The sequence below is a fragment of the Phialemonium atrogriseum genome (assembly GCF_030411735.1).
Source record: "Phialemonium atrogriseum strain 8032-3 unplaced genomic scaffold QBC33scaffold_57, whole genome shotgun sequence".
NCBI classification, from domain to species: domain Eukaryota; kingdom Fungi; phylum Ascomycota; class Sordariomycetes; order Cephalothecales; family Cephalothecaceae; genus Phialemonium; species Phialemonium atrogriseum.
The window spans coordinates 51,999-76,646 of record NW_026848194.1 but is presented as its reverse complement, the minus strand read 5'-3'; the positions used below and the strand labels follow the sequence as shown (position 1 = coordinate 76,646).

The 24,648-nt window shown below is 60.6% G+C and overlaps 5 protein-coding genes across 5 annotated transcripts; 2 read left to right on the top strand and 3 right to left on the bottom strand.

Annotated features, from left to right (window-relative positions):
• Window positions 1-1,760, bottom strand: QBC33DRAFT_604001 (uncharacterized protein). The gene has a single exon (XM_060432230.1). The coding sequence runs from the start codon at window positions 1,527-1,529 to the stop codon at window positions 219-221; it is 1,311 nt and encodes a 436-aa protein (XP_060277953.1). The 5' UTR covers window positions 1,530-1,760; the 3' UTR covers window positions 1-218.
• QBC33DRAFT_553406 (major facilitator superfamily domain-containing protein) lies at window positions 1,747-4,086 on the bottom strand. Its single transcript, XM_060429406.1, has 3 exons — window positions 3,418-4,086; window positions 2,885-3,341; window positions 1,747-2,798 (listed from the first exon to the last, which is right to left on the bottom strand). Exons 1-3 carry the CDS (start codon window positions 3,768-3,770, stop codon window positions 1,992-1,994), a joined length of 1,617 nt encoding a protein of 538 aa, XP_060277952.1. The 5' UTR covers window positions 3,771-4,086; the 3' UTR covers window positions 1,747-1,991.
• Window positions 4,087-4,662: 576 nt separating this feature from the next.
• On the top strand, window positions 4,663-8,241 carry QBC33DRAFT_553402 (uncharacterized protein). The gene is made up of 5 exons (XM_060429405.1): window positions 4,663-5,159; window positions 5,316-6,016; window positions 6,110-6,141; window positions 6,216-7,518; window positions 7,627-8,241. The coding sequence occupies exons 1-5, from the start codon at window positions 4,945-4,947 to the stop codon at window positions 7,788-7,790; spliced, it is 2,415 nt and encodes an 804-aa protein (XP_060277951.1). The 5' UTR covers window positions 4,663-4,944; the 3' UTR covers window positions 7,791-8,241.
• Window positions 8,242-8,266: 25 nt separating this feature from the next.
• Window positions 8,267-21,482, top strand: QBC33DRAFT_603989 (BcPKS5, polyketide synthase; the record flags this gene model as incomplete). Its single annotated transcript, XM_060432229.1, has 12 exons — window positions 8,267-8,488; window positions 8,526-8,590; window positions 8,680-8,993; window positions 9,126-9,305; window positions 9,387-9,663; window positions 9,748-9,953; window positions 10,050-10,903; window positions 10,967-15,677; window positions 15,753-17,509; window positions 17,569-17,730; window positions 17,775-18,225; window positions 18,320-21,482. The coding sequence occupies 12 exons, from the start codon at window positions 8,267-8,269 to the stop codon at window positions 21,355-21,357; spliced, it is 12,237 nt and encodes a 4,078-aa protein (XP_060277950.1). The 3' UTR covers window positions 21,358-21,482.
• Window positions 21,483-21,666: 184 nt separating this feature from the next.
• Window positions 21,667-24,385, bottom strand: QBC33DRAFT_614709 (mannan endo-1,4-beta-mannosidase A; the record flags this gene model as incomplete). The annotated part of the gene is made up of 6 exons (XM_060432607.1): window positions 21,667-21,918; window positions 22,107-22,424; window positions 22,502-22,570; window positions 23,169-23,353; window positions 23,416-23,505; window positions 23,569-24,385. 6 exons carry the CDS (start codon window positions 24,383-24,385, stop codon window positions 21,667-21,669), a joined length of 1,731 nt encoding a protein of 576 aa, XP_060277949.1.
• Window positions 24,386-24,648: the final 263 nt, after the last annotated feature.

The following is a 24,648-nucleotide window of genomic DNA, read 5'->3' as shown; positions in this document are numbered from 1 at the left end:
ATGTTAGTAAGCGGCAGGCATAAGTGGAACCGTGTGGCTGAAATTCAAAAAGTGCGTACAAATAGTGAAAAATGTGCGTACACCTAGTGGAGCTCTTTTAGTTCCCCGCGCCTTGGCTTCGGCTCCTGCACCTTTGAGAGCCGACCAACAAACACGGGCACATCCCCCCGCCATGGGGTGAGCTAATTGGCACTACTATGCGCGGTCGAAGGGATGTCCTAGGAAGGGAAGATGCCGCCTCCAACGATGCCGGGACCCTGGAACGTCTCCGCAGAGCTGGTCGGCCCACCCGATACGCTGAGCACAAAGGTCGAGAGACCGCTCGAGGAGGGTCCCGGCGCGCTCAACGCGTAGTTCCACCACGGCCGCACGTGGCGCGTTTCAAACACCCAAGTCCGCTCCTCACCCGCCTTCCTGCCAGACCGGAACACGATGCGGTGCCCGATATTCTTGATCCGATATGGAGCTGCGATTCTGTCACCGCCCTTGCCCTCGTCGTCGTACAGGCCCTCCATCGTCAGCGTGTCAGTACCATCTTCCTGCGGAGCATCGGCCTCGACCGCTTTCTGCGGCGCGCACACCAGCTGTCCATCACGATACAGCCTGGCCGATGCCCACAGCGCGCGCGCTTCCTCGGGCCGCCCAAGCGCCCACAACACCTGGATTACGTAGGGGCCGGCGCGCCCCCACACCCACCAGTTGAGCGAGAGGCACTTGCCCGTCGGTAACGTCGACCACCCACGCTCCATGGTGCCGAACGCGCCGTGGCCTCCCTCCCCGTCTTCCGACAGCTGTAGGCGTTTGCCCGCCTCGGGGAAGTGGCTCGATATGTCGTTTCCAGGTGCGGCCTTCTGGTCCTCGGAATGGGGGAAAAACGTCAGGTCGGCCGTGACGCCTGCCATGACAATCGGCCGCACCCACCAGAAGCTCGGCGTGAACTTTACCTCAGCCTCGGTTTGCGGCAGGGCGTTGTCGAAGTCGGCGAGGGCCGTCAGGGCCACGGTACCAACCACCTTTCCCGGAACGTCGAGCGTGACGACGGCGCGCGACAGGTCGGCGGCGACCTCGAAGCGGAAGGCGGGCGGCCCGTCGGCGTCGTTGCCGCGCCACACGCCCGTGACCCCGCCGGCCGGGTCGGCCGTGACAATCGAGTGCGGTGCCTTGAAGTCGCCGTTCCACACCGTCTCTTTGTTTTTCTCCTCTTCACCGTCGTTGCCGGCTGGCGAGGCCCAGCTAGCGTTGACCATGACGCGGAAGCCGTGGGGCGCGTGGGCAGTGCACCGGAAGAAGATGATGACGACCCCGGCGCTGCCGTCGGCCGCCATGCACTGCACTTGCCACTGATCCCAGCTGGCCTTGTCGAGCTTGGAGGGCCATTTCGGAAACAGATTTCCATCGTTGGGCACGAAGGCGGTCGGGGGGACGTGGTCTGTTGCGATCGACTCGGTGATTGAGGCGTGCGAGACAGAGGGGCTGGGGCTGGCAGTGGGAGTGGGAGTGGTGGTGGTGGTGGTGTTGGTGGTGGCCATGGCTAAGGTGAGCACGAGCGGCACGAGAGAAGTTGGTTGGTTTATTAATTTTGTGTAAGCACTAGGTTGGCCTCGAATTAGAATTGCATTGGGAGACAGTTGAAGTGCGGAGCCGTGCCTGCGCAGCGATGCAGGGCTGGGATACTAATTATATGTACTTATTACCTTGGACTCGGAATGGGAGATGCACAGGACTCCCGAACTTGCCGCTTGGGCCGGCCAGTATTGCTTCTATTATTTAAGGCTCGGAGTATTTCGGAGCTAGTTCTAAAATGCTAGAGCAGGGTGTCTACCTAATATGAGCAACATGAAGTAACAGAGGCGGGAATTTCATCGCCGATCTAAGACGGATTTGTTCTCCCTCACGGCCCCCCCTTTTAACCCCAACACAATGACTCTAGGAAATAGGTCAAGTCGACCTCCAGCTGCGCAGAAATAGACAAATTCTTATTAGGCACTCGTCTAAAGCTTCAGAGGAAACCTCTCTCGCAGATACAAGCCATACTTGTAAAAGAGAATCGGCACGGGCAAGAAGGCAATAGCGATGAATCCCAAGACACTGTTTCCCCAACCCAAGCCAAGGCTCTTGTAGAGGGGATCCGCAGCTAGGGGCAGAAAGGCGCCGTAGCCATTCCGCACCAGCGTGGCGGCTGCCAGCGCCGACGCGGCACCCTGGGGGCCGTACATGTCCATCATGTAGAGCTGTGACGACGAGGTGACCATCATGACGCCGATGCCGATGAAGGCGGTGCCGATGATGGCCACTATCCAGTGCACCTTGTACTCGGTGGACCAGGCGTAGATAAAGATGCCGATGGGAACGCAGGGGCCAAACCAGATCATCAGCGGCAGGCGACGCTCAGGCCCGCCACCCACTCGCAGCAGCCGGTCGCTCGTCTTGGCAAAGATGCCCAGGCCGATAGTAGCGCCAACCCCGATGCCCAGGTACGCCAGTCCGGAGACATCGACGGCCCAGCCGTACGTCTCCTCAAAGACAGACGGGAAGGTCGCGAAGAGGAGGAAGGTCAGTCCGAAGACGAGACCCATGTATAAGCCGATGAGCGAGACGATGGGCGAGAAGAGGAGGATACGAAACGGCCGAATTAGTGCACGCTCGACGAGCTGGCGCACCTCGACATTCTTGGCGTTGGCGGGCCGCAGCTCCAGGTTGCCTGTCTCCTTGCGCAGGCGGGCGGCCTTCTTAGTGAGGATCTCGGTGGCGTTGGTCTCGCGCATCGTGATCATGGCGGTTATTGTGACGACGCCGGCCTGTACGATATTTTTTTTTTTTTTTTCAGTGTCGGCCTCTCAACGCGAGGGAAGGGAGCTTTTTGTCGAGGGAGTGGCACACTTACAAACATAAGCACCAAGTAGAAGGTCCACCGCCAACCCAAACGCCCCGTCACAAACCCGCCGATGACGGGGCCGGTGACAGGGCCGAGCAGCGGCCCGATGCTGAACATGGCCGTAGCTGTGCCGCGCTCCTCCTTGGGCAGCAGGTCGGCGATGGTGCCGCCGCCGACGGTCATGAAAGAGGCGGCGCAGGCGCCGCAGATGACGCGGAAGAACAGGAACATGCCGGCATTGGTGCTGAACGCGCAGCCGAAGGTCATGGCCAGGTATAGAGTGCTGCTGGCCCAGTAGATGGGCACGCGCCCCGTCACTTCTGACAGCGGCGCAAACAGCAGCGGGCCCAGGGATGCGCCCAGCGAGGGAATCGACACTGCTAGCGTCATGATGACGGTGCTGGTAATGCCAAACTCCTCGGCAAGCTTCGATGCGCCTGGGGCGAACATGGTCGTGGCGATATTCCTGCATCCACATTCGTCAGCATTTGGGATATTTTCCCATTGCTAACCACTAGGTAGCTTGGTCAGTCCACACATACGAATAAAACACCGAGAGGCTAACAAGCGAGACGTTGAACATCTTGCGCCTCTTGGACCAGTTGCGAGGGTTTGCCGGGTCGTCGGGTCCGTCCCAGCCCACGATGTTGGGGTCGGCAACAGCATCATCACCGCCATTGGCCTCAGTATCAGGACCCTTCTCTTTGTCGGCGGCAGTGTCCTTGTCCTTGTCCTTCTCCCCAGCAGGGACCATGTCCTTCTCACCGGCAGGAGCCTTGTCCTTCCCATTTTCGTGCGTGGCTTTTGGGCCTGTGATATCGGGGTCGGACATGATGCTTCGTCCATTTCTGATTTCGGTTTTGTGAACGTCGCTCTCTGTCTCGCTTGCCGACATGTTCGACCTTGACCTTCGATTTGGCTAGGTAGTGTGGTGTGTGTGTATGTGAGATTATCTAATGCATGCAGGCAGGCTGCTCGTTTTTGGCGATCAGTGGTGTGGAAGCATGCGATCCAAGCCCCTGTGTGAGGAGCTGCAGTGGTGGGATTTCCCGCTTCCCGGATTTTTATACTCTTTGCGTCGTGAGAAAGCTGAAGGAACATGATCCATGTCTGGGCCTGGGTTTTTTGACGTCGTCTGTATACATGTTGCGTGATGTACGGAGCTTTTGGCGGAGGTACGGCGAAACCCGGTGGTGCCACGTTCAGTAAATGCTAGACGCTTGGAAGGTAAAGTCGTTTTTCTCGAATTTGCTCCGCACCGTTTGTCGCTCCGTCCCGCCGCCCCCCTAGGCTAAGGTACCTAGGTAGATATCGACAAGCTTCCATGAATCCAACCCAAACCCCCCACCCAATCAGCCGCTAGGCAGCATTAGTACATGATATTCCACCATAAATGTGTCTAATCCTAACACCAGCAACAGAAAGACCAATAGTGGGGCGCCTGAGGATTATGACACGAAATGCTCGTACGAAGGGGGAATTATAATCTCTCCCATTCTTTTTTTCTGAATACGAAAGCTGAATAAAACGATATTCTAATTGACCTTTCCAGCCAGACCATGTTATGGTGCAAGTGCTGGTACTGTACTGGTCTACAAAGAATTAGAGGGGTAAGCGTTCAAGGCGTCTAGACCCATGGCTACTGCGTAGATTAGCTGACAGGGTTGTGCAAGATCCTGATCCACATTGAATGCCACCCCACGGTACCTATCCCTGCCCTGCAGCTGACCTCGGACAGGGGTGCTGGAATTTTCCTTTAAAGGTCCGTCGACTGATCCGTCGATTGCTCCGTCGATTGCTCCGTCGATTGCTCCGTCGATTGTTCCGCTAAATGTCGACTTCCTCCGTCAACTCCTCCGTCGATGCCTGCCCGTGTTTGGCGATGCAGAATGGCCGAGAGAACTCGCAACCCTAACGGAACTGTGGTATGACTACCTTACCTAGACACTCACAAACGACATCTTACGACATAAACATACACCCACAAAGTTTGCGATTTCGATCCCGCCGGCGTGGTAATTGCCGACCGAAATTGTCACCGCCACCCGCAGCAGAGCAGGTCTATTTCAATGGATATGACCCCAGCTTCATCATCGTCGCCAGTGACAGCGTTCGACCAGGCACAGGCACAGGCACAGGCACAAAGACCGGCATCTTCTACCGATGACCCGCCTAGTCTGACACCGACACATGCTGACCACCCTGAGGCCGCACTAGAGGCAGAATTGGTTGACCGCCGGCGCCACAAACTGCAGCTGTCATGTACCTTCTGCCGGCGTCGCAAGTAAATCGCCCACGCCCGCCCTCCACTCTCAGTGCACCCGTGCGGATCATCAACCCTACCTAAGCTCCTTTATCCCCCCTTTCCCTCGCCTTTTGCCCTTTGTGGGAAAACCTCTCCCGCTCCGTACGCTGGCTGACTCTGGCTTGGCATGCATAGGATACGATGCGACCGTCAGCTTCCGTGCCAGACCTGTGTCAGCAAGGGAATCGCCCTGTCCTGCACCTACAAGCCGGGTCCGCAGCGAAAGGGCACAGCCACGGCTACTGTAGGCGAGCGTATCCGGGAGCTCGAGGCCCTAGTGCGCTCCTTGGTGCACCAGCAGCAGCAGGCCCCACAAACGCCCGCAGTATCGCCTTTCACAGACCCCCCAACGCACTCCTTCGGGGGTGCGGACACGCCGCTGCAGGACGTATCCGTGGGCACAAGCCCAACCCGAGGCCCCAGCAGCGGGGGAATCACTCCGATATCTTCTGCCGACGACGACGCAGTCACAGGACGGCTAACTGCGTCCCCCCTCACCCGCGGTTCGTCCGTGCTTCCCAGCAAGCCCGCGCCCTCGGAGCACGGCAGCATACCCCGGCGCATGCACTCGCACGATGTGAAATACGTCAGCAGTGTTCACTGGGCTGCCGTCCTTGACAGCATCTCTGAGCTCAAGGATCACTACGAGAAGGAGAAGGAAGAGGAAGTGAGGACGCTGGCCAACGACGACTACATGCCGCGCTACAGCCCTGGTCCTCGGCTGTTGTACGAACCTGTGCAGGCGACCAAAGCCGAAATTCTGGCCTCGATCCCGGCCCGGCCCGCGGTGGACCATATGGTGGGGCGATACTTTAATGCACAAGGCGTTGTGCCAGGTATATAATATGATTGTTTCCTTTGGTTGGAAGAGCTGGTTGGGTGTGCTAGAACGAGCTCTATGCAGAATATCTGGCTGACCTTTTGCGCAGCGTTTCTTCACAGTGGCCAATTTCTCCGAGAGGTAGGACCAGACCACGCTCTCCTTTTTTTCGTTGCAGACGTTGCAGGCGGTTAACCCCCCTTTGTCCGCCGCAGTATGAGAGCTTCTGGAAGGATCCAGTTGCCGCGCCTTTGGCCTGGATCGGCCTCTTGTTCAGCATCATGTGTGTCTCGACGCAATACCATCGGTTGGCCGAGGGCCCGACAGACCCTGAAGCGCTGATGCGCGCCTACCTGTTCCGCGACCGCACTGTTCACTGTCTCGTCCTGGGCCAGTTCACCAGAGGGGGTCCGCATGTGCTGGAGACCATGATCAACAATATTGGCAGCGAAGTATTTCTGTCCAAGGACCCGGATATTGGGCTCTGGCTTCTGCTGGGTATGGTGGTGCAGATCGCCTTGAGCCTGGGCTATCATCGAGACCCCAGCAACCTTCCGAACATGTCGCCATTTACCGGCGAGATGCGGCGGCGCGTATGGGCAGCTGTCGTGCAGATGGACCTGCGGCTTTCGATCCAGATGGGGCTGCCGCGCCTTCTCAAGTCGCAGCAGTGCGACACGGCCGAGCCCCGCAACCTGCTAGACTCGGACTTTGACGAGGCGACCGTCGAGCTGCCCCCGTCGCGGCCCGAGACCGAGGTGACACCGGTACTCTACGGCCTAGCCAAAAACAGGATCGACAGCATCAGTGGGCTGATAGGTGATCTTGTCGCTGACACCCGGGAACACCCGTACTCGGAGATTCTAGAATTGCACCGCAAGCTGCAAGAGGCCGAGGCCTCGCTGCCGCCCATCTTCCGGTGGCAGCCCATCAGCCAGTCGTTCATGGTGCTGCCGCAGATTGTCTTGTACCGTGTATGGCTTCAACTCGCCGTGCAGCGGCTGGTGATCTGGCTCCACCGCAAATACCTCGCCCCGTCGTATGCCCAGGAGCAGTACGAGCATTCACGAAGTGCCTGCGTGCAGGCTGCAATCAAGATCCTCGAGTTCCAGCAACTGATCGACGAGGAGACGCAGCCCGATGGGCAGTTGTATCCCGTACGCCGGATGCAGTCCTCGATGATACAGTCCGTCTTCCTGCTGGGCATGAGCGTGCTCTGCTACTACATGCAGCTGGCAAAGACCTCGCCAGATGTGCCGCTGGACCGAGATACGGGCGCCAGGATCCGTGGCTTGCTGCGAAACACATATCCAATGTGGCTGCGCTCGAGCACCGTATCGCGGGACGCTCGAGAGGCGGTCGAGCATCTACGTCTCTTGCTCGGGCTGGGTCGGGGTCAACAAGAACATGAAGAAGGCACACCGCTCGCACAGGAAGCCTCGCCTCAATTCGCCTCTGTATCTGTACCCCAGGACGCAGCCATCTCGCTCGACCAGGCCTCTTGGGTCGCTTACCAAGGTAAAAGAAACGATACATGAACTGAACATTCAGTGCCCTGTTGTGTTGGGAACCCTCAAGAGCGAGCACACGTTCGATGCGCGAGAGGCTGACTTGACTTTTGTCCAGAATGCATCGCAAATTTCCCCGTGGCCTTTGATGCCGACTTCATTGCCTTGGACGTGCCCGAAACGTCTCCCGCGATGGGCGCCTCCATGACGGGCTCGCTGTTTGCGGACACGGCCGAGCTGGACACGGGGTGGATGGCGCCAAGGCCTTTCTCCGGGGCGTGAGAGTCAACTTGAGGGCTGGCTGCCTGATGAATCACCCTTGATGCGGAGGGAAGGAGGAGAGCCCATCATGTCCAAGCCGCCTTTTCGCAGAAACTCGGCGTTATTCGGAAGGGAACCTTCTGCTACGCTAGAACAGAACTGGCAACCCCGAAGAGAGACATGGTGCCACCCATGCGATGTCCTGAAAAGAATGTTGACGCTGATGCTCAGTGAATCTCGCTCGAGGTTTCCCGTCTTTCCGACCTTCAGCTTCGGTGCTGCTGTGACCTCTGCAACCCCCATTCGTCTTTTAAGCGTTCACCTGCTGCTTGTGTGTCAAAATCTACCAAGTTACTATCCTTTCCCCCAGAAGAACGGATATTCATTCACCTTGGTTCAAGCCGATCCGGACATGCACCCTGGCCCTGGTTCCACCCTGCAGTAATTAGATTGTAATTAAGATTCAGACGCCTGTAATTGAAACACCACACCACGATATGGAATCACCACAGCAGGAGCCCATTGCCGTGATCGGCATGGCATGCCGCTTCCCGGGAGGCTCGGATTCTCCTTCGAAGCTCTGGGACCTGCTGCGATCGCCTCGCGACCTTGTAAAGCGTGTCCCGACCGACCGCTTCGACTCCACGGCGTATTACCACCCCAACGGCTCCCACCACGGCGCCACCGACTGCCAAGACGCATATTTCCTCGACGAGGACGTGACCCGGTTCGACAATGCGTTTTTTAAATATCCAGCCCGCCGAGGCCGAGGCCATGGATCCACAGCAGCGCCTCCTGATGGAAACCGTTTATGATTCGCTGTGCGATTGCCTCCCACCCCCCCTTTCTTCCTAATAACCGGCGGGCAAGCCGTTTTCTATCTACTAACACTACTTCGGACTTGTTGCAGGAGCGCCGGCGGGCAGACCATCGAGGGTCTCCGCGGCTCGCGGACGGCTGTGTACGTAGGCCTAATGTGCGACGACTGGGCGCAGCTGACCAGCCGCGACTGGGACCTGGTGCCGACGTACGCGGCGACGGGGCTGAGCCGGGCCATCGTGTCGAACCGGGTCTCGTACTTCTTCGACTGGCACGGCCCCAGCGTCACCGTCGACACGGCCTGCTCGTCCTCGCTCGTGGCTGTCCACCAGGGCGTCGCGGCGCTGCGCAGCGGCGAGTGCCCGGTCGCGGTGGTGGCGGGGACGAATCTGATATTGGCTCCCGGTGAGTTTGCGAGCACCGTACCTAGCTACCTACCTGTCTGCTGAGCCGAGAGTTGTTATTATTGTCTGTCTGTCTGTCTGTCTGTCTGTCTGTCGGAAACGGGGGTGCTGACATGGCTGGATGGGTGTTCAGGAATGTGGATCGCCGAGAGCAAGCTGCACATGCTGTCGCCTACGGGGAGCAGCAAAATGTGGGATGCCGCGGCCGACGGCTATGCCCGCGGCGAGGGCGTTGCGGCGGTGGTGCTGAAGCCGCTCAGCGCGGCGCTGAGGGACCGGGACCACATCGACTGCGTGATCCGCGAGACTGGTGGTAAGCAGATGGATCCCCGGATGCCATTGCCCGGCTCAAGTGGGCGACTACAAACCTCATTCTCATTCTCAAAAACCACAGTGAACCAGGACGGCCGGACGGCGGGCATCACGATGCCCAACGGCAACGCCCAGGCAGACCTCATCCGCGACACGTACCGACGCGCCGGGCTCGACATTACCGATCCGACGCATCATCCGCAGTATTTCCACGCCCACGGCACCGGCACGCCTGCTGGTGACCCGCAAGAGGCTGAGGCCATCTCGCGTGCCTTTTTCGGAGGCGATAAAGTCAAGAGTCAGGATCAGGATCAGGATCTGGATCTGCTCTATGTGGGCTCGATCAAGACCGTCATCGGGTACGCGCATAATTATATACATACATACTCTTGTTTGGTGTGTTATTTTTCTCGCTGACACGTAGGATTTGCTTGTGTGCGCAGGCATACCGAAGGCGCCGCCGGTCTCGCCAGTCTGATTGGCACTGCTCTGGCCATACAGCATGGCATCATCCCCGCGAATCTGCACTTTAATACGTTGAGCCCTCGCGTCGCGCCGTTCTGCGCCCATCTCCAAGTTCCCACCAGGGCACAGCCCTGGCCGAATCCGGGCCCAGGCCAGCCGCGTCGTGCCAGTGTCAACAGTTTCGGTAAGTGATTAGATAGATCTTGATCCAACCAACCTAGAGTGACTGAGCTGTGCTACCTAGGCTGTGCGAAGCTGTGCTAACAAAGGATCATCGCAGGGTTTGGCGGCACCAACGCGCATGCCATCATCGAGGGGATTGACCCTGTATCAGTCGAGCAGGGGGAGGAGGGGGCTGCCGCCGCGTCACTGTCGACTCCACTCACCGTCTCGGCTGCCTCGTCATCTGCTCTCCGCGCCATGCTCTCAGACCTGAGCAGCTACTTGAAGACCAGGCCTGACACCAATATGCGCAACTTGGCCCACACACTGCAGGCGCACCGGTCGACGCTCGGCTTCCGGAAGGCCATCACCTGCAAAACCGTCGGGCAAGCCATCAGCAGAATCGACGGCGTGCTCACCGACGATGCCGACAACAGCCTGTCTTCGCGATTCTACGACGTTCCCAAACCCAGTATTCTCGGAATCTTTACAGGCCAGGGTGCCCAGTGGCCGCGCATGGGGGCGCAGCTCATTGAGAAATCCCCATACGTCGGCGAGCGGATTGCCGAGCTTGAGCGTGCCTTGTCCAGCCTTCCCGACGGCGACCGACCTACCTGGACATTGCGAGATCAACTCCTCGCCGACGCTTCCGGTTCCCGGCTCTCGGAGGCGGCCATTGCTCAGCCCCTATGCACGGCCGTTCAGATAGTGCTCGTAGACTTGCTCAGGGCGGCAAACATCCAGCTGCGTGCCGTTGTCGGCCACTCTTCCGGCGAGATCGCCGCTGCTTATGCCGCTGGCTTCCTCTCAGCCACCGATGCAATCCACATCGCTTACTACCGAGGTCTCTTTGCCAAGCTGGCTCGGTCCCCGTCGGATAGCAGCTTGAAAGGCGCCATGATGGCCGTCGGCACATCATTCGAGGACGCCTCCGAGCTCTGCGAACTGGGCGATTTTGCCGGCCGCATCCGGGTGGCGGCCCGCAACTCACCCACCAGTATCACGCTCTCGGGCGACGAGGATGCCATTCAGTAGGCCGTCGCCATCTTCCAGGACGAGGGCCGGTTCGCGCGCCAGCTACGAGTCGACACGGCCTACCATTCGCACCACATGGAGACGTGTGCGGCGCCGTACCTCGACGGTTTGGCGAGGTGCAATATCACCGTGGGCCATGGCAATGGCACGACGTGGTTCTCAAGCGTCGTCGAGGGCGGCCGCGTCATGTCCAGCGAGGCCGCGCTGCAGTCCCAATACTGGGTTGATAACATGACGAGCCCCGTCCTATTTGCGCCGGCCATTGCCGACGCCCACGCCGAGGCCGGGCCCTTCGACATTGCCCTCGAGATTGGACCCCATCCGGCGCTGAAGGGGCCGTGCCTCGACACCATGGAGGTGGCGGCTGGTCATCACCGGATCCCCTACACCGGCCTGCTGGGCCGCGGCAAAGACGACGTGGACGAGCTTGCCTCTGCTCTCGGGTTTGTCTGGACGCAGCTGGGCGCCGGATCCGTCGACTTTGGCGGATTCGAGGATGCCATCTCTGGCGACGACGCCTCCTCGCACCCGAAGCGCGCGGCGGTGGTGGCGGATCTTCCCACGTATCCCTTCGACCACCCGCGCTCGTTCTACACGCTCACTCGCTTCTCGGGCGGCACTCGCAACGTGCACGCGCCGCCGCACCCGCTGCTCGGCCGACGGTGCGTCGAGTCGGAGACGGCCGACGAGGTCGCGTGGCGCAACATCCTGCGGCCGACCGAGATCAGCTGGCTCCAGGGACACCAGTTGCAGGGCCAGACGGTCTTCCCCGCCATGGGCTATGTCGCCATGGCCGTGGAAGCCGCAGCCGCTCTCGCCGCCGGCACCACCACCACCACCACCACCGAAACCGACCGGCGGCCGCTCGGCCTCATCAGTCTCGAGGAGGTCGTCATTGGGAGAGCCCTCGCCTTCGGTGACGAGTCGGTCGGCATCGAGTCCAAGGTCACCATGAGGACTGTTCGGTCCACGGACGACGAGATGTGTGCCCAGATGACCTGTCATTCCGGCCTGCCCTTCGACAGCGCCACTCCACTTGCCCTGAACTTCAGCGCCACCGTCACCGTCGCCTTCCACGATCCCGAGCCGGACACGCTGCCTGCCACCCGAGCCGACGAGATCGGCCTGGCGAGTGCCGATGCCGAGCGCCTGTACACGCAGTTTTCCAAGCTCGGCTACAACTACAGCTCGACGTTCACTGGCGTGCGGGCGATCCACCGCAAGATGGGGTACGCGACCGGCGACCTCGAGGACAAGTCGGGCGACGGCGTGGAGGACCAGCTCATCATCCATCCCGGCTGGCTGGACTCGGCCATCCAGACGGGCTTTGCGGCCTACTGCCACCCGCACGACATGCGTCTCTGGGCGCTGCACGTCCCGACGGCCATCCGCTCCGTCGTCATCAACCCCTACTTCACCTCGCGGGGCGCGGGCAGGATTCGGCAGTTACAGTACCAGTCGGTCTCCCGCGAGCCGTCCGAGGCGGCCCCTATCCTGCTTGACATCGACATCTTTGCCAGCAGTCAGGGCCAGGGTCAGGAGCAGGGGCCGGGGCACTCGCAGCAAGCATTCGTGCAGTTCGAGGGGCTCCAAGTCAAGCCCTTCGCAGCCGCCGGTCCGCGTGACGACGCCGTCCTATTCGCACGCTTTGACTACAAGCTGGCCGGGCCGGACGCGGTCGCAGCCGTCGGGGGCGACGAGATCATGCCGGCCGAGAACGAAGCCGTGATAGAGACCATGGAACGCGTGGGCTTCTTCTACCTCCGCCGCGTGCACGACACAATCACGCCCGCAGAGGCAGCCGCCGCCTTGCCGCACTATAAGTACCTCCTAGACTTTGCCGGCCGCATGGTGGCCCTGGTCGAGGCCGGCGAGTTCCCCAACATGCCGCGCGAGGCCATGGCCGACACGCCGGCCTTCATCCGGTCGCTGGTCGCCAAGTACCGCCAGCGCGTCGACATGCGGGTGCTGGAGGCCTCGGGCGAGCACCTAGTCGCCGAGATCCGCCGCAACGGCAACATGCTAGAGCATCTCATGGGGGACGACGGCCTGCTGTACCGTTTTTACGAGGAGGGCGCCGGGTTCGACGTCGCCAATGTCTGGCTCGCCCGCGTCGTCGCCCAAATCACCCACCGCTACCCGCGCATGCGCATCCTCGAGATCGGCGCCGGCACCGGCGGCTCGACCCGCATCATCCTGCCCGTGCTGGGAGACGCCTTTGCGACCTACACGTTTACCGATGTCTCGGCCGGCTTCTTCGAGCGCGCCCAGGAACGGTTCCGCGACTATGCCGACCGCCTGGTGTTTGCGACGTACAACATGGAGCAGCCGCCGGGCGATCAGGGGTTTGAGCAAGGGACCTACGATGTTGTGATTGCATCCAACGTGCTGCATGCCACGGGCAAGATCGACGACACCATGGCTAACGCCAGGCTGCTCCTCCGCCCCGGCGGCTACCTGGTCGTGTACGAGACCATCAGCAACAGCTTCATGAGCAACAACGCCATCTTCGGTGGCCTACCCGGGTGGTGGGAGGGCGCCGCTGCTGACTCGACTCGGTGCGACGGCCCGTGTCTCACGCTGGACCAGTGGGATGCTCTGGCGCGGAAGCACGGCTTCGGCGGCATCGACACGCACACCCCCGTCGAGCACAAGCTGCAGTCGTACTCGGTCTTTGCCTGCCAGGCGGTCGACGACCGTGTTCTCAGTCTGCGCCATCCTCTTGCCGCGACTACTCCGGCTCCGACTCCGGCTTCCAGTTCCAGTTCCAGCTCCACTGACCACCTGGTCGTGGTTGGCGGGAGCACGGCGGCCGTTGGTCGGCTTGCCGAACAGGTGTGCGCGCTGCTCCGCCCACGCTACACAACCATCACTCAGCTCACGTCCCTGGAAGAGCTGAGCACAACAAACACGCGCGGCTTGGCCCAGGGGAGCTCAGTCCTCTCCCTCACCGAGCTCGACGAGCAGTTCTTCGAGGCCCGCAGCGCGTCCAAGCTCGAGGCCCTCAAAGTCCTCTGGCGATACGGCCGCACCGTCCTCTGGGTTACACGCGGCGCGCGGAACCAGAGTCCATACTCGGCCATGATCCTCGGACTGGCGCGTTGCGTGCGCTACGAGCAGCCCCACCTCAACCTGGAGGTGCTCGACTTCGATGTCACGACGCCGCCGCCGGCGCAGGTCCTGGCCGAGGAGCTCGTCCGCCTCGAACTGGGCGAGCGGTGGAAGAGGGAGGGCGCCAATCTCCTCTGGGCCGTAGAGCCCGAGGTGCATCACGTCAACGGCCAGGTGCTCGTCCCGCGCCTGTGCTCGCACGCCGAGGCGAACAGGCGATACAACACGTACCGACGCGACGTGACCGAGGAAGTCGACCCGCGGGAGATGACGTTGGCGCTCCAGCCCGTGTCCAACGGGCAGGCGTTCGGTCTCTGCACCGTCTCGCCGCTGCGCCTGCTTCCGGTTATTCCGGCGGCGGTGGCCCGACGAGGCAAGGGGGGGAAGATGGTGGTCGAGCTCCGGGTCGACACGTCGCTGCTGCAGGTCCTCAAGGTTGGCGAGGCGGGCTTCTTCAGCCTGTGCGCTGGCGAGGATGTCGAGACCGGCGAGCCGCGCGTTGCCCTTGTGGATGTGGCTGTCGAGTCCCACGTGCGTACGCCCGTCGAGTGGACTGTCCGCGTGCCCGAGTCGACGGGGCCTACTACTCTAGGAGCCGTTGCAGCGCACCTTCTTGCGCAGAGCATTCTTGCCGCGGCGCCGCCCGTCGGTACGGTGCTGGTACATGAGGCGGACGACATTCTCAAGGACGCTCTGGATAAAGAGGCGGCGAGGCAGGGCGTGCGGGTTGTGTTCACGACGAGTGCGGTGGACAAGACGAAGACGAAGACTAAGACTAAGACCAAGGGAGACATTCCGTATTCCACCTTCGTCCACGCAAAGCTCCCGATGCGCCTGGTGCAGAAGGTCGTGCCGTCTGACGTCTCACTCTTTGTCAACTTATCACCCGCACCCGCAACCGGTGGCGCAGAGCTCCTTGCCCGCTGCGTCCCGCCACACACGGCTACAGCCACTACGGCGAATTTCGTACGCACACAGCCAGGTGCGTTCCCTAATGCCGAGATCGACCAGGCCGGCCAGGCCCTGGAGGCGGCGTGGCAGACTGTGGCCAAGAATTCCCGGGGTTCGCTGTATTACAAGGTCGACGTCCCCGTCATACCAGTCCAGGGCGTAGGCCGCCACTGCGCCGTCCGCGCGTCCCCCTGTGTCATCGACTGGACGGCCACGTCCTCGGTCCAAGCGTCCCTACGACCCATCGACGCCGGCACCATCTTCCGTGCCGACGGTACCTACCTCCTCGTCGGCCTGTCGGGCGACATCGGGCAGTCGTTGGGCAGCTGGATGGTGGCCCACGGCGCGCGCTACATTGTGCTCAGCAGCCGGCGGCCGAATGTGCACCCGCGGTATATCGAGTCGATCGAGGCCGCGGGCGCCACCGTCAAGGTCGTGGCCCTCGATGTGTCGCGGCGCGAGTCGGTGTACGAGTGCCATGACGCCATCCGCGCCGAGATGCCGCCGGTTATCGGAGTCGCCAACGGCGCCATGGTGCTTGAGGATGCGCTGTTCGACGACCTCGAGTTTGCGTCGGTAGAGCGGTCGTTCCCGCCCAAGGTCGACGGTAGTGTGCTGCTCGACGAGCTATTTTACGATGCGCCTCTCGGTTAGTAAATTTTTGCTCTTCTCTCGTTTATTACGGTCCCCTGTGTACATACCTTGACTAACGCGCGCATTCGAGACTTCTTTATCATGCTCACCTCGGCTGCCAATATCACCGGCAACACGGGCCAGTCGTCCTACGTCATGGCCAACCAGTTCATGACCGCACTGGCGCTGCAGCGGCGCGACGTGCGCCGTGTTCCCGGGTCCGTCATGGCCATTGGCATCCTCCAGGGCCTAGGCTACTTTGAGCACACCGACCTGCTCGAGAAAGACCACTTCGGCCGCATGGGCTACCGCGACATCTCCGAGCAGGACCTCCACCAGCTGTTTGCCGAGGCCATCCTCGCGGGCCGGCCCGGCTGCACGGGGAATTCCGAAGTTATCACAGGCGTGGCGCCCTTCCGCGACGGGGGGAACATACAGGAGCAGCTGAGGACGGACCCCAAGTTTGGCCACTTCGTCCTACAGCACCCGGACGGCGATGCGGGCCTCCACAATCTGCCCGGCGGCGGCGGCGGCGGCGGCAAGTTGGCGCGCCTGCGCGCCCGCCTCGCGACGGTCAAGTCGCGCGCCGAGGCGCTCGCCGAGGTCCAGGACGCCTTTGTCGACCGCCTCAAGCGGATCCTGATGATGCCGCCAACCGAGGCGGTCGACCCCCTGGCGTCGCTCATCGAGCTGGGCACCGACTCGATCATGGCGGTCGACGTGCGCGCCTGGTTCCTAAAGGAGCTGGACGTTGACGTGCCAGTGCTCAAGATCCTGGGCGTGGGCGAGACGGTGGCGTCGCTGGTGGAGGAGGCGGTGCGGAAGATCCCGGGGACGATTCTGGATTTGACCAAGTCGGAAGACGACGCTCCTGCTACAGCTGTGGCACAAAAGCCCAAGGGGAGAGATGCGGTAATCTCACTGGAGGACCCGAGCGCCAAGTCGTCGTTGTCGTCGTCGTCGTCGTTGTCGGATGATACGGCTTCGAGCGGCTCGCCGGCACCGCAGCCGACGACGCCCATGACGCCTCCGGAACCGGTGACGGGGGCCAGGACCGACGAGCCCCATGACAAAGAGCAGCTGAGTCAGGTGCCCGAGACACAAGACCACAAAGAAGGAGACATGTTAGCTAGCGACTGGCGAAGGGCAATCGTCGACTCGTCCACCGAACACGCTGAGCCAATGACTTTCGGCCAGAAACGCTTCTGGTTTCTGAGCCACTACATCGACGATCCCACGACGTTTAACATCGCCTCCCTAGCCAAGCTCGCGGGCCCTCTCCGTGTCCATGACCTCGCCAGGGCCGTCGACGCGGTGGCGCAGAGGCACGAGGCCCTGCGCACTCGTTTCTTCTGGTCCGACGACGAGGGCAAGACACCCATGCAGGGGATCCTGTCCAAGGCTCTTGTACGTCTGGAGACAGCCACGATCGAGTCTGAGGCCCAGGCGATTCAAGAACTTGACTCCATGCGCAACCACGAGTGGAACCTCGGCGACTGGGTCACGCTTCGGATACGGTTGCTCTCGCTGTTGGGCTCAGACACGGTGCACTACCTGCTCCTGGGCACGCACCACATCTCCATGGATGGCCACAGCATCAACATGCTAATGTTCGACGTCAACCAGGCCTACAGCCACCCCGGCCGTCCGCTGTCCCCGCTCCCCGACGCCTCGCAGGCCCGCGCTTTCGGCGAGCAGCAGCTCCTCGCGTACAGGGCTGGCAGGTTCCAGCCAGCCATCGACTACTACCGCCGCACGTTCCAATCCGTGGGTCTTGGCCGCCCCGTCGAGCTGTTCTCTTTTGCCCGCTCACAGGTGCGCCTGCCTCTCGAGAGCTACCGCAACCACGTGGCCTCGATCCGCCTCGATCCCCAACTAGCTACCGGCATGAAGCAGCTAGCGCGCAGCCACCGGACCGGGCCACCTCGTTCCACGGCTACCTTGCCGGTCTGCAGGCACTCGTGTTCCGCCTGCTGCCGGCCGAGACGACGGACAAGTTGGTCATCGGCATCGCCGACGCCAACCGGCTTGATAGTAGGTTTATGGGCAGCCTCGGGAACTTCCTCAACGTGCTCCCCCTGCTATTCGACCGCACCCCCCGGGCGCCGACCAGACGTTTGGGCAGGCCATCGAGGAGGCCCGCGAGAAGGTGTACGGCGCGCTTGAGCACTCGGCCCTGCCCTTTGATCTGCTCCTGGACGAGCTGGCCGTGCCTCGGTCTAACGCATACCCGCCCGTGTGCCAGATCTTCATCGACTATAAGCTTGTTACGAGAGAGCACGCGGATATGAGCTGGGCTGGATGTAAGGTGAGCGACCATAAGTGGCTCCTGGCGAGGAGCCCGTACGACATTGCGCTGGAAATCGTCGAGGATCATGAGAGCACCCTGGTGGTGGCCCACGTGCAGGAGGCGCTGTACAGCAAGGAGGCTACAGATCTATTCCTGAGGAGCTATGTCAATGTCCTGAGCCAGGTGGTCAAGCAGGGCGGCGACAAGGTGAGTGTAGAGAAGCTGGAGAAGTGGGACAAGGCCGATGTGAAGAAGGCGTTGGAACTCGGGAAGGGTATGTGTTTATTCTCTCTCTCTCTCTCTCTCTCACACACACACACACCCATCCACAAGCTGCTGCTAACCTGGCTGACGTCTTGCATGCATAGGCCCTGACCTGCCGCTCGAATGGCCCGCCACCGTCGCCCACCGCATCGACCAGGTCATCGCCCAGCACCCCGACAATGTCGCTGTGAAGGACGGCTTTGGTCGTATTTTGACCTACGCAGCGCTAGACGAGCTGGTTGAGAGTATTGCACGCACCCTCCGTGGGAAGCTGCCTGACCAGAGCCGAGAGCAGTCTGTTGTTGGCGTGTTCCAGACCCCAGCCGCCGACTGGATTGCCTCCCTGGTCGCCATCCTTCGTATTGGCGCCATCTACCTGCCACTGGATCTCAAGGTCTCCATCCCGCGCTTGAAGAGCTACGTCAAGGCGGCGCGGCCGGCAGCCATCCTGGCCGACACCGAGACGGTGGGACGCACTAAGGAGATCGGGGTTGAGGATCCCGTGGCTGTCATCAATGTACATGATCTCCCCGCCACGGTTGGAGAGAGTAAGGAGCGAATTACAACGGTAGCCCTGCCCAACCACCGGGCCTACATCATCTTCACTAGCGGTTCGACCGGCGAGCCCAAGGGTGTCGTCATCAAGCATGCCAGCTTCAGCGCCCTTGCGGAGGGCTTCGTCCGGGAGTGGGACATGGCCACCCTCGGCCGCGTCGTGCTCCAACAGTTTGCCTTGACCTCGGACGGCTCGTTAAAACAGATCGTGGCCGCCATCACCACCGGCGGCTGCCTCCTTGTCGCCCCCGCTGACGCCCGCGGCGACCCGACCGAGCTGACACGCCTCATGGCTGAGCACGACGTGACTTTCGCCGTGGCGACACCTTCCGAGTGGAGCATGTGGTTCCGCTTTGCGCCCGACAATCTGCGCCGCTGCACCACCCTGACTTCTGCCTGGTTTGGCGGTGAGCGGGCGCCCAAGAGCCTTCTGGACTCGTTCCGCAATCTGAGCAAGGTGCTGCCGAACCTGCGTGTCTTCAACACCTATGGGCCCACCGAGGCGACCATCTCCACCGCCAAGGGCGAGGCCGATGTGCGCGATCCCAACCTGACCGTTCCGGTGCCGAGCCAGATCCTGCCCAACTACGCCGTGTACATCTTCGACGACGAGTCGCGGCCCGTGCCGGTCGGCGTGCCGGGAGAGATCGTCATCGGCGGCGCCGGCACTGGCAAGAACGAATACCTTGATCGGCCGGACCTGACGACCAGGCAGTTCCCCGCGGATCCGTTCGCACCCCACGACAAGGAAGCCAGTGGCTGGGGCCACATGTACCGCACCGGCGACTACGGCCGGCTCGACGCCCGCGGCCTGCTCGCCATCGAGGGCCGCGTCGCCGGCGACGCCCAGGTCAAGGTCCGCGGGTTCCGCGTCGAGCTGGGCGAGATTGAGGACGTCATCATCAGGGAGGCAGCCGGTGCGCTGGCCCACGCCGTGGTGACGCTGCGCGCCGGTAGCGAGGGCGGCGACCATGATGAGGTACTCACTGCGCATGTTGTGGTGGAGAGCAACAAGGACAAGGACAAGGACAAGAGCGAGGCACAGGCAGCTGCCGAGATAGTCGACCGGCTGCGCACTCGCCTGTCTCTCTCCCTCCCTCAGTACATGATCCCGGCCGTCATCGTGCCCGTCGACCAAGTGCCCTTGACCGCCCACGGCAAGGTCGACCGCAAGGCTGTGCAGGGGCTCCCGCTCCCCGAGATCAAGACGTCCGTCACCAAGAAACAAGAGCACCAGGAGGGCCTCACACAAACAGAGGGTCGCCTTGCCGACCTCTGGGTCGCCATACTCCCGGCCCGCTCGTTGGAGGCTGGGTCGCTGGAGCCGCGATCCGACTTCTTCCGCGCCGGCGGCAACTCACTGCTGCTGGTCAAGCTACAGGCTGCCATCAAGAGCGCGTTTGGTGACGCACCGCGCCTGAGCAAGCTCATGAACACGCCCCAACTCGGCAGCATGGCGACGTTGCTCGAGAGCGAAGGTGCTGCCCCGGATTGGGATAGGGAGATTGCGCTGGACTTGTTGGACCAAGTCCCGGCGGCAGCGGTGGCTGCAGAAGCTGCGGCGCACCAGACAAGAGGTTCAAATCCTAACGGTGCCGGGCTTCGCGTCCTCATTACCGGCGCTACGGGATCTCTGGGCAAGCACACCATCCCTCATCTCGCAGCCGATGAGCGCGTCGCACAGATCGTGGTTCTAGCGAGGCCGGCCGAGGGTCGGGACCTGACCAACCTGTTCCCCGGCCTCGAAGCCAAGGTGCGCGTCGTGTCAGCTGACCTGCCATGCCTCCCCGCCAACGACACCGCCGAGCTGGCAGAGATCGACGCCATCCTGCACATGGCCGCCGACCGCAACTTCTGGGACGGCTACGGCCCTCTCAAGCCCGTCAACGTGGACGCCGCCAAGGCGCTTGCGAAGCTGGCCCTCCGCACCGGCGCCACGCTGCACGCCCTGAGTTCGGGCGCCCTGGAGGACTACGAAGCTGACAACGACGACGGCGACGACAACAACAGGTGTCTGCCGCGGCCGGACCCTGCCCATGGCTACGTCTCGTCCAAGTGGGTGGCCGAGCGCTACCTCGCCGACGCGGCGCGCCGGGCCGGTCTGCGCGTCACGGCACATCGGCCCACCAAGACTCCGGCGCCGGCTGATGGTGGGGCGGCCCATACACGGGAGAAACTGACCGAGGCTGAGGACGCGCTGGTCCGCCACTGTCTCCTCGTCTCGCCGCGTTTGGGCGTGCGACCCGACTTTGCCCACCTCGGCGGCACCTTGCACGTTGCGCCGGTCGAGGACGTGGCCGCCGCTGTAGCTGCTGCGGTCACCGCCGGCCAGCAGGGATCCCAAGAGAAGGGCCTGCGCATAGTCAACTACCCTGGCACGGCGAGTGTGCGGACCGAGGTCATGGCAGCGTATGCGGAGAAGCTTTTCAGGCAGCCGGAGAACGAGGCTGTGCAGAAGCTGCTGGCAGTCCCGGCCTTGCACTGGGTCGGCTTGGCGAAGCGTGCTGGGCTGTTCGAGTGGTTCTTGACGTCGCAGGAATTGTTGGTAACTGATGACGAAGGGCGAAGAGTGGTTTCAAGGCGGTAATTCTGGAAGAACTCTAAGGCACCTAAATAAGATTGACCTGTGGCAACGAAGGGAAAGAAAATAAATTGGATTCTTTAGCTTTATTTTTCCCCAGGTTGTGTTGGGGAGTTGTGTTCCAATAGCACCATTTGCATCTCACCGACAGATCAATTTCACAATGTCTAACTCAAACAAATTTCAGCATATGCGTTTTCTCAACTTCTGATCAGCTTGGCACGTGTGCATCAACCACGATAGTTCATCCCAAGCTGCAAGTAGGCATTGAGGAGATAGATACAGTTGCAAATAGTTTTAATTAGGACTTCTAAATTAACTTTGAAGCGCCTTTTCAAGAGGGCCTAGCCAACAATTCGCCATCACCTCGTTTCCTTGGTCGTTTGGATGGACTCCATCGACAGTCATGCTTTGAGAGTTGAATCCCGTCCAACAATCCACCACCGTAAGGGGACTCTCCGCAGTCGACACGGTTGGTCCCCAAGTGGCTATGGCCTTGTTCAGGTTGATGACCCTCTGACCGCAGTCCGCGCAGTTGGACGGACTCATGGGGATAATCTGTGCGACCTGAGTGATGTCAGCGAATTGGCCCCTGAGACGGCGATTGTTTTCTTTTTTTCTTCCTTCTTTTCTTCCTTCTTTTCTTCCTTCTTTTCTTCCTTCTTTTCTTCCTTCTTTTCTTCTTTCTTCCTTCTCTCTTCCTTCTCTCTTTTGCTTTTTCTTCTTTCTTTCTCTTCCTCAGGTTCCGGACTTACTAGAATCTTCATGGTGCTCTTGCTGGCACGCATCTGCTTGACCAGAGTATCGAAAGCGGCCAGAATCTCGGTGGGACTCTTGTTGTTCCAGACGTCGTTGGTGCCGAGGTGCATCATGACGATGTCGGGTTTCGTTTGGGACAGCCAACCAGGCAGCTGATTCTGCTGGGCAATGTTGACGGCAAGGAACCCGCCGTGTCCTTCGTTTTCACCGTCGTAGGTGAATCCGCACCCTTGGGCAGGCAGCGTCCCGACAAAGTCCGTGTTCGTAATCCCTGCAGTCTGGAGCTTTCGCCAGAGCAATGCCCGCCAACAACCCTGGAGGTCGGTCAATCAATCAATGAACCAGCTTTCCGATCACAAGTAATTTGCCAATTCAACGCGGGATGGCTTACAGGGCTGCCCGTGATCGAATCACCCAGTGCCATGATCTTGGTCTTCGCCTGAGCAGCCACAATTTGTGGCTGCAGAGCGACCAGCGCTAGGAGCCCGAATGATTTGAAGGATACCATCTCTAGGCCTTTGTGGTAATTATCAATAACACACAAAATGTATTGGGTTTGGCTGTCAATGATATTTGCTACTTGAGAGATTAGGTGGAAAGTCGGAGATTTTGTATTGAAGTTGCCCCTCTGCACGACTTGTAGAGAGTCGTCACGATTTCAGCATGGGGAGCTTGACGTTCCGCGCAGAGTGACAGTTGAAGCGCGGAAAATAACATGTAATTACGCCGGCTCGGCGGATGGCACGAGATTGGACAATCCACCGAGTCCCCAATATCTTGTAAATCACCCGCATGCAGGAAAGTTGCCCTCCCGCAACCGGGAAATCCCACGTACGGAAGGTGGGGTTCCGTAGGCAAGGCACATACATCTCGGCACGTGAGCCCTATCCCGAGAGATCTTCGACCGACTGGTGCGCTTGAAGGAGGCAGCATATGTAGTATGTATTTTAGACTCTAACATACTTTAAGGCTTGGCTTGAGGCCGAATCAAATTCCTACCCCTAATAATAGCTGTCCCGGAGTAACGTACGGAGTATACCTTAGCCAATGGCCTTGACATGATCAGTGACCAGGCACGTGAAGTCGCTGGTCCCATAGTAGATAGTGTTGCCATCATCGTGCGTTTGACCCGAGCTCAGTCTGTCGCCCCATTGCCAGAAGAGGTCGCCCGCCATGCCTTTCTGGGTCCGCGAAGCCTCTTGCCACGGTTTCTCTATCGCGCAGTGGTTGTTGGAGACGCCATCTGAACCCGTGTGAGTAACGTGAGCAATGCATTTACAGCTTCTGATTTCTGTCCAAACTTACACTCTTCGAAGAGGCAGGGCTTGCCGGCCGCCGCGCAAGCATCGGCGTGAGCCTTGGACCAGGCCGGGCCGGAGGAGGTGTCCATACTCCCTGTTCGGCAGGCACCTAATTAATAGTGTTCAAGATCGGCCTGGTAGTCGTTGCTTCACTTACACGATCCGGGATAGAAATGGAATGTCCCAAAGTCGAGATTCTTGATCTGAAGATTCTTGACAAAGTCGGTTCCCTCCGAGTACTGGTACGCGTACGACGAGTCGCCGGGCAGACCCATTCCCTCGTCGCCCAGAGTCACCATGTGGTTCGGATCCAGAGACTTGACGTAGGCGGAAGTCGTCTCGGCCCACTTGTAGATAACGTCGGTGCTGCAGCCGTTACACCTGGGCTCGTTCGCGAGCTCCCACGCGAAGATGGCGGGGGAGTTGAGGTACCGGCTGACCACAGCCTTGATGTACGCCTGGTACTGCGTCTGGGCCTTGGCGTTGGTGTACCAGCCAGTCTTCGACCCGCCAAATGCCTGGACGTATGCATTCATGCCACCGTAGTCGTCCCAGTAGTTGACAAAGGGGATGATGAGCTTGACGCCGTGCTTCTCGGCCGCCGCCACCACAGCGTCGAGGCGCTGCAGGCCGTTGGCACCCGTGTTGATGCGTGAGCCCGACGCTGACAGCGACTGGAACCACACTCCTGATCCCTCGTTGTTGACGTCGTTGAAGCCCCAGATCCTGAAGATCTTGAGGCCGGCATCGGCGAAGTGGCTCATCACCAGCTCGACGTCGGCGTCGTTGGTCAGGAACGAGATCCAGTACGAGTTGCTGCCGGCGTAGTATTTGGTTTTGCCGTCGATGTTGAACAGGGTCCCGTCTGCCGACGGGAACTTGTCGGCTGCTACGGCCCGCGTCTCGGCGGTCGTGGCTGGGAGCCCCCGGACGGCCGCAACGGCAGCGGCAATGGCAAAGATAGACAACTTCATGCTTTCGATGGGCTAATCGATCGATGGCTTGAATGGAGATTCAGGAGGAAAAGACAAATCAGTACGGTCGCCCATATAAATATTAGTCCATGACATGCATTCTTTGCCTGGCTTCTTGGCCAACCCGAGACTCCAGATATGGACTTCGGATAACCTCTTCCGCTGCTGTAACCCGTAATACACGTTGTGTAATTATATTAGGTTAGTGATCGCCGGCTCTGGGTGGTTTTGCCCTTGCATCTCATCGCTATCATGAGTCGAGT

Excerpts from the sequence above, each read along its gene's own strand:
- QBC33DRAFT_553406 (XM_060429406.1), bottom strand. The coding sequence starts at position 3,770 with ATGTCGGCAAGCGAGACAGAGAGCGACGTTCACAAAACCGAAATCAGA. Across the intron at positions 3,342-3,417 it reads AGCCTCTCGGTGTTTTATTC|GAATATCGCCACGACCATGT; the intron begins GTATGTGTGGAC and ends ATGTGGATGCAG. Across the intron at positions 2,799-2,884 it reads TCTACTTGGTGCTTATGTTT|GCCGGCGTCGTCACAATAAC; the intron begins GTAAGTGTGCCA and ends AATATCGTACAG.
- QBC33DRAFT_604001 (XM_060432230.1), bottom strand. The coding sequence starts at position 1,529 with ATGGCCACCACCAACACCACCACCACCACCACTCCCACTCCCACTGCC.
- QBC33DRAFT_553402 (XM_060429405.1), top strand. The coding sequence starts at position 4,945 with ATGGATATGACCCCAGCTTCATCATCGTCGCCAGTGACAGCGTTCGAC. Across the intron at positions 5,160-5,315 it reads ACCTTCTGCCGGCGTCGCAA|GATACGATGCGACCGTCAGC; the intron begins GTAAATCGCCCA and ends TGGCATGCATAG. Across the intron at positions 6,017-6,109 it reads TGCACAAGGCGTTGTGCCAG|CGTTTCTTCACAGTGGCCAA; the intron begins GTATATAATATG and ends CCTTTTGCGCAG.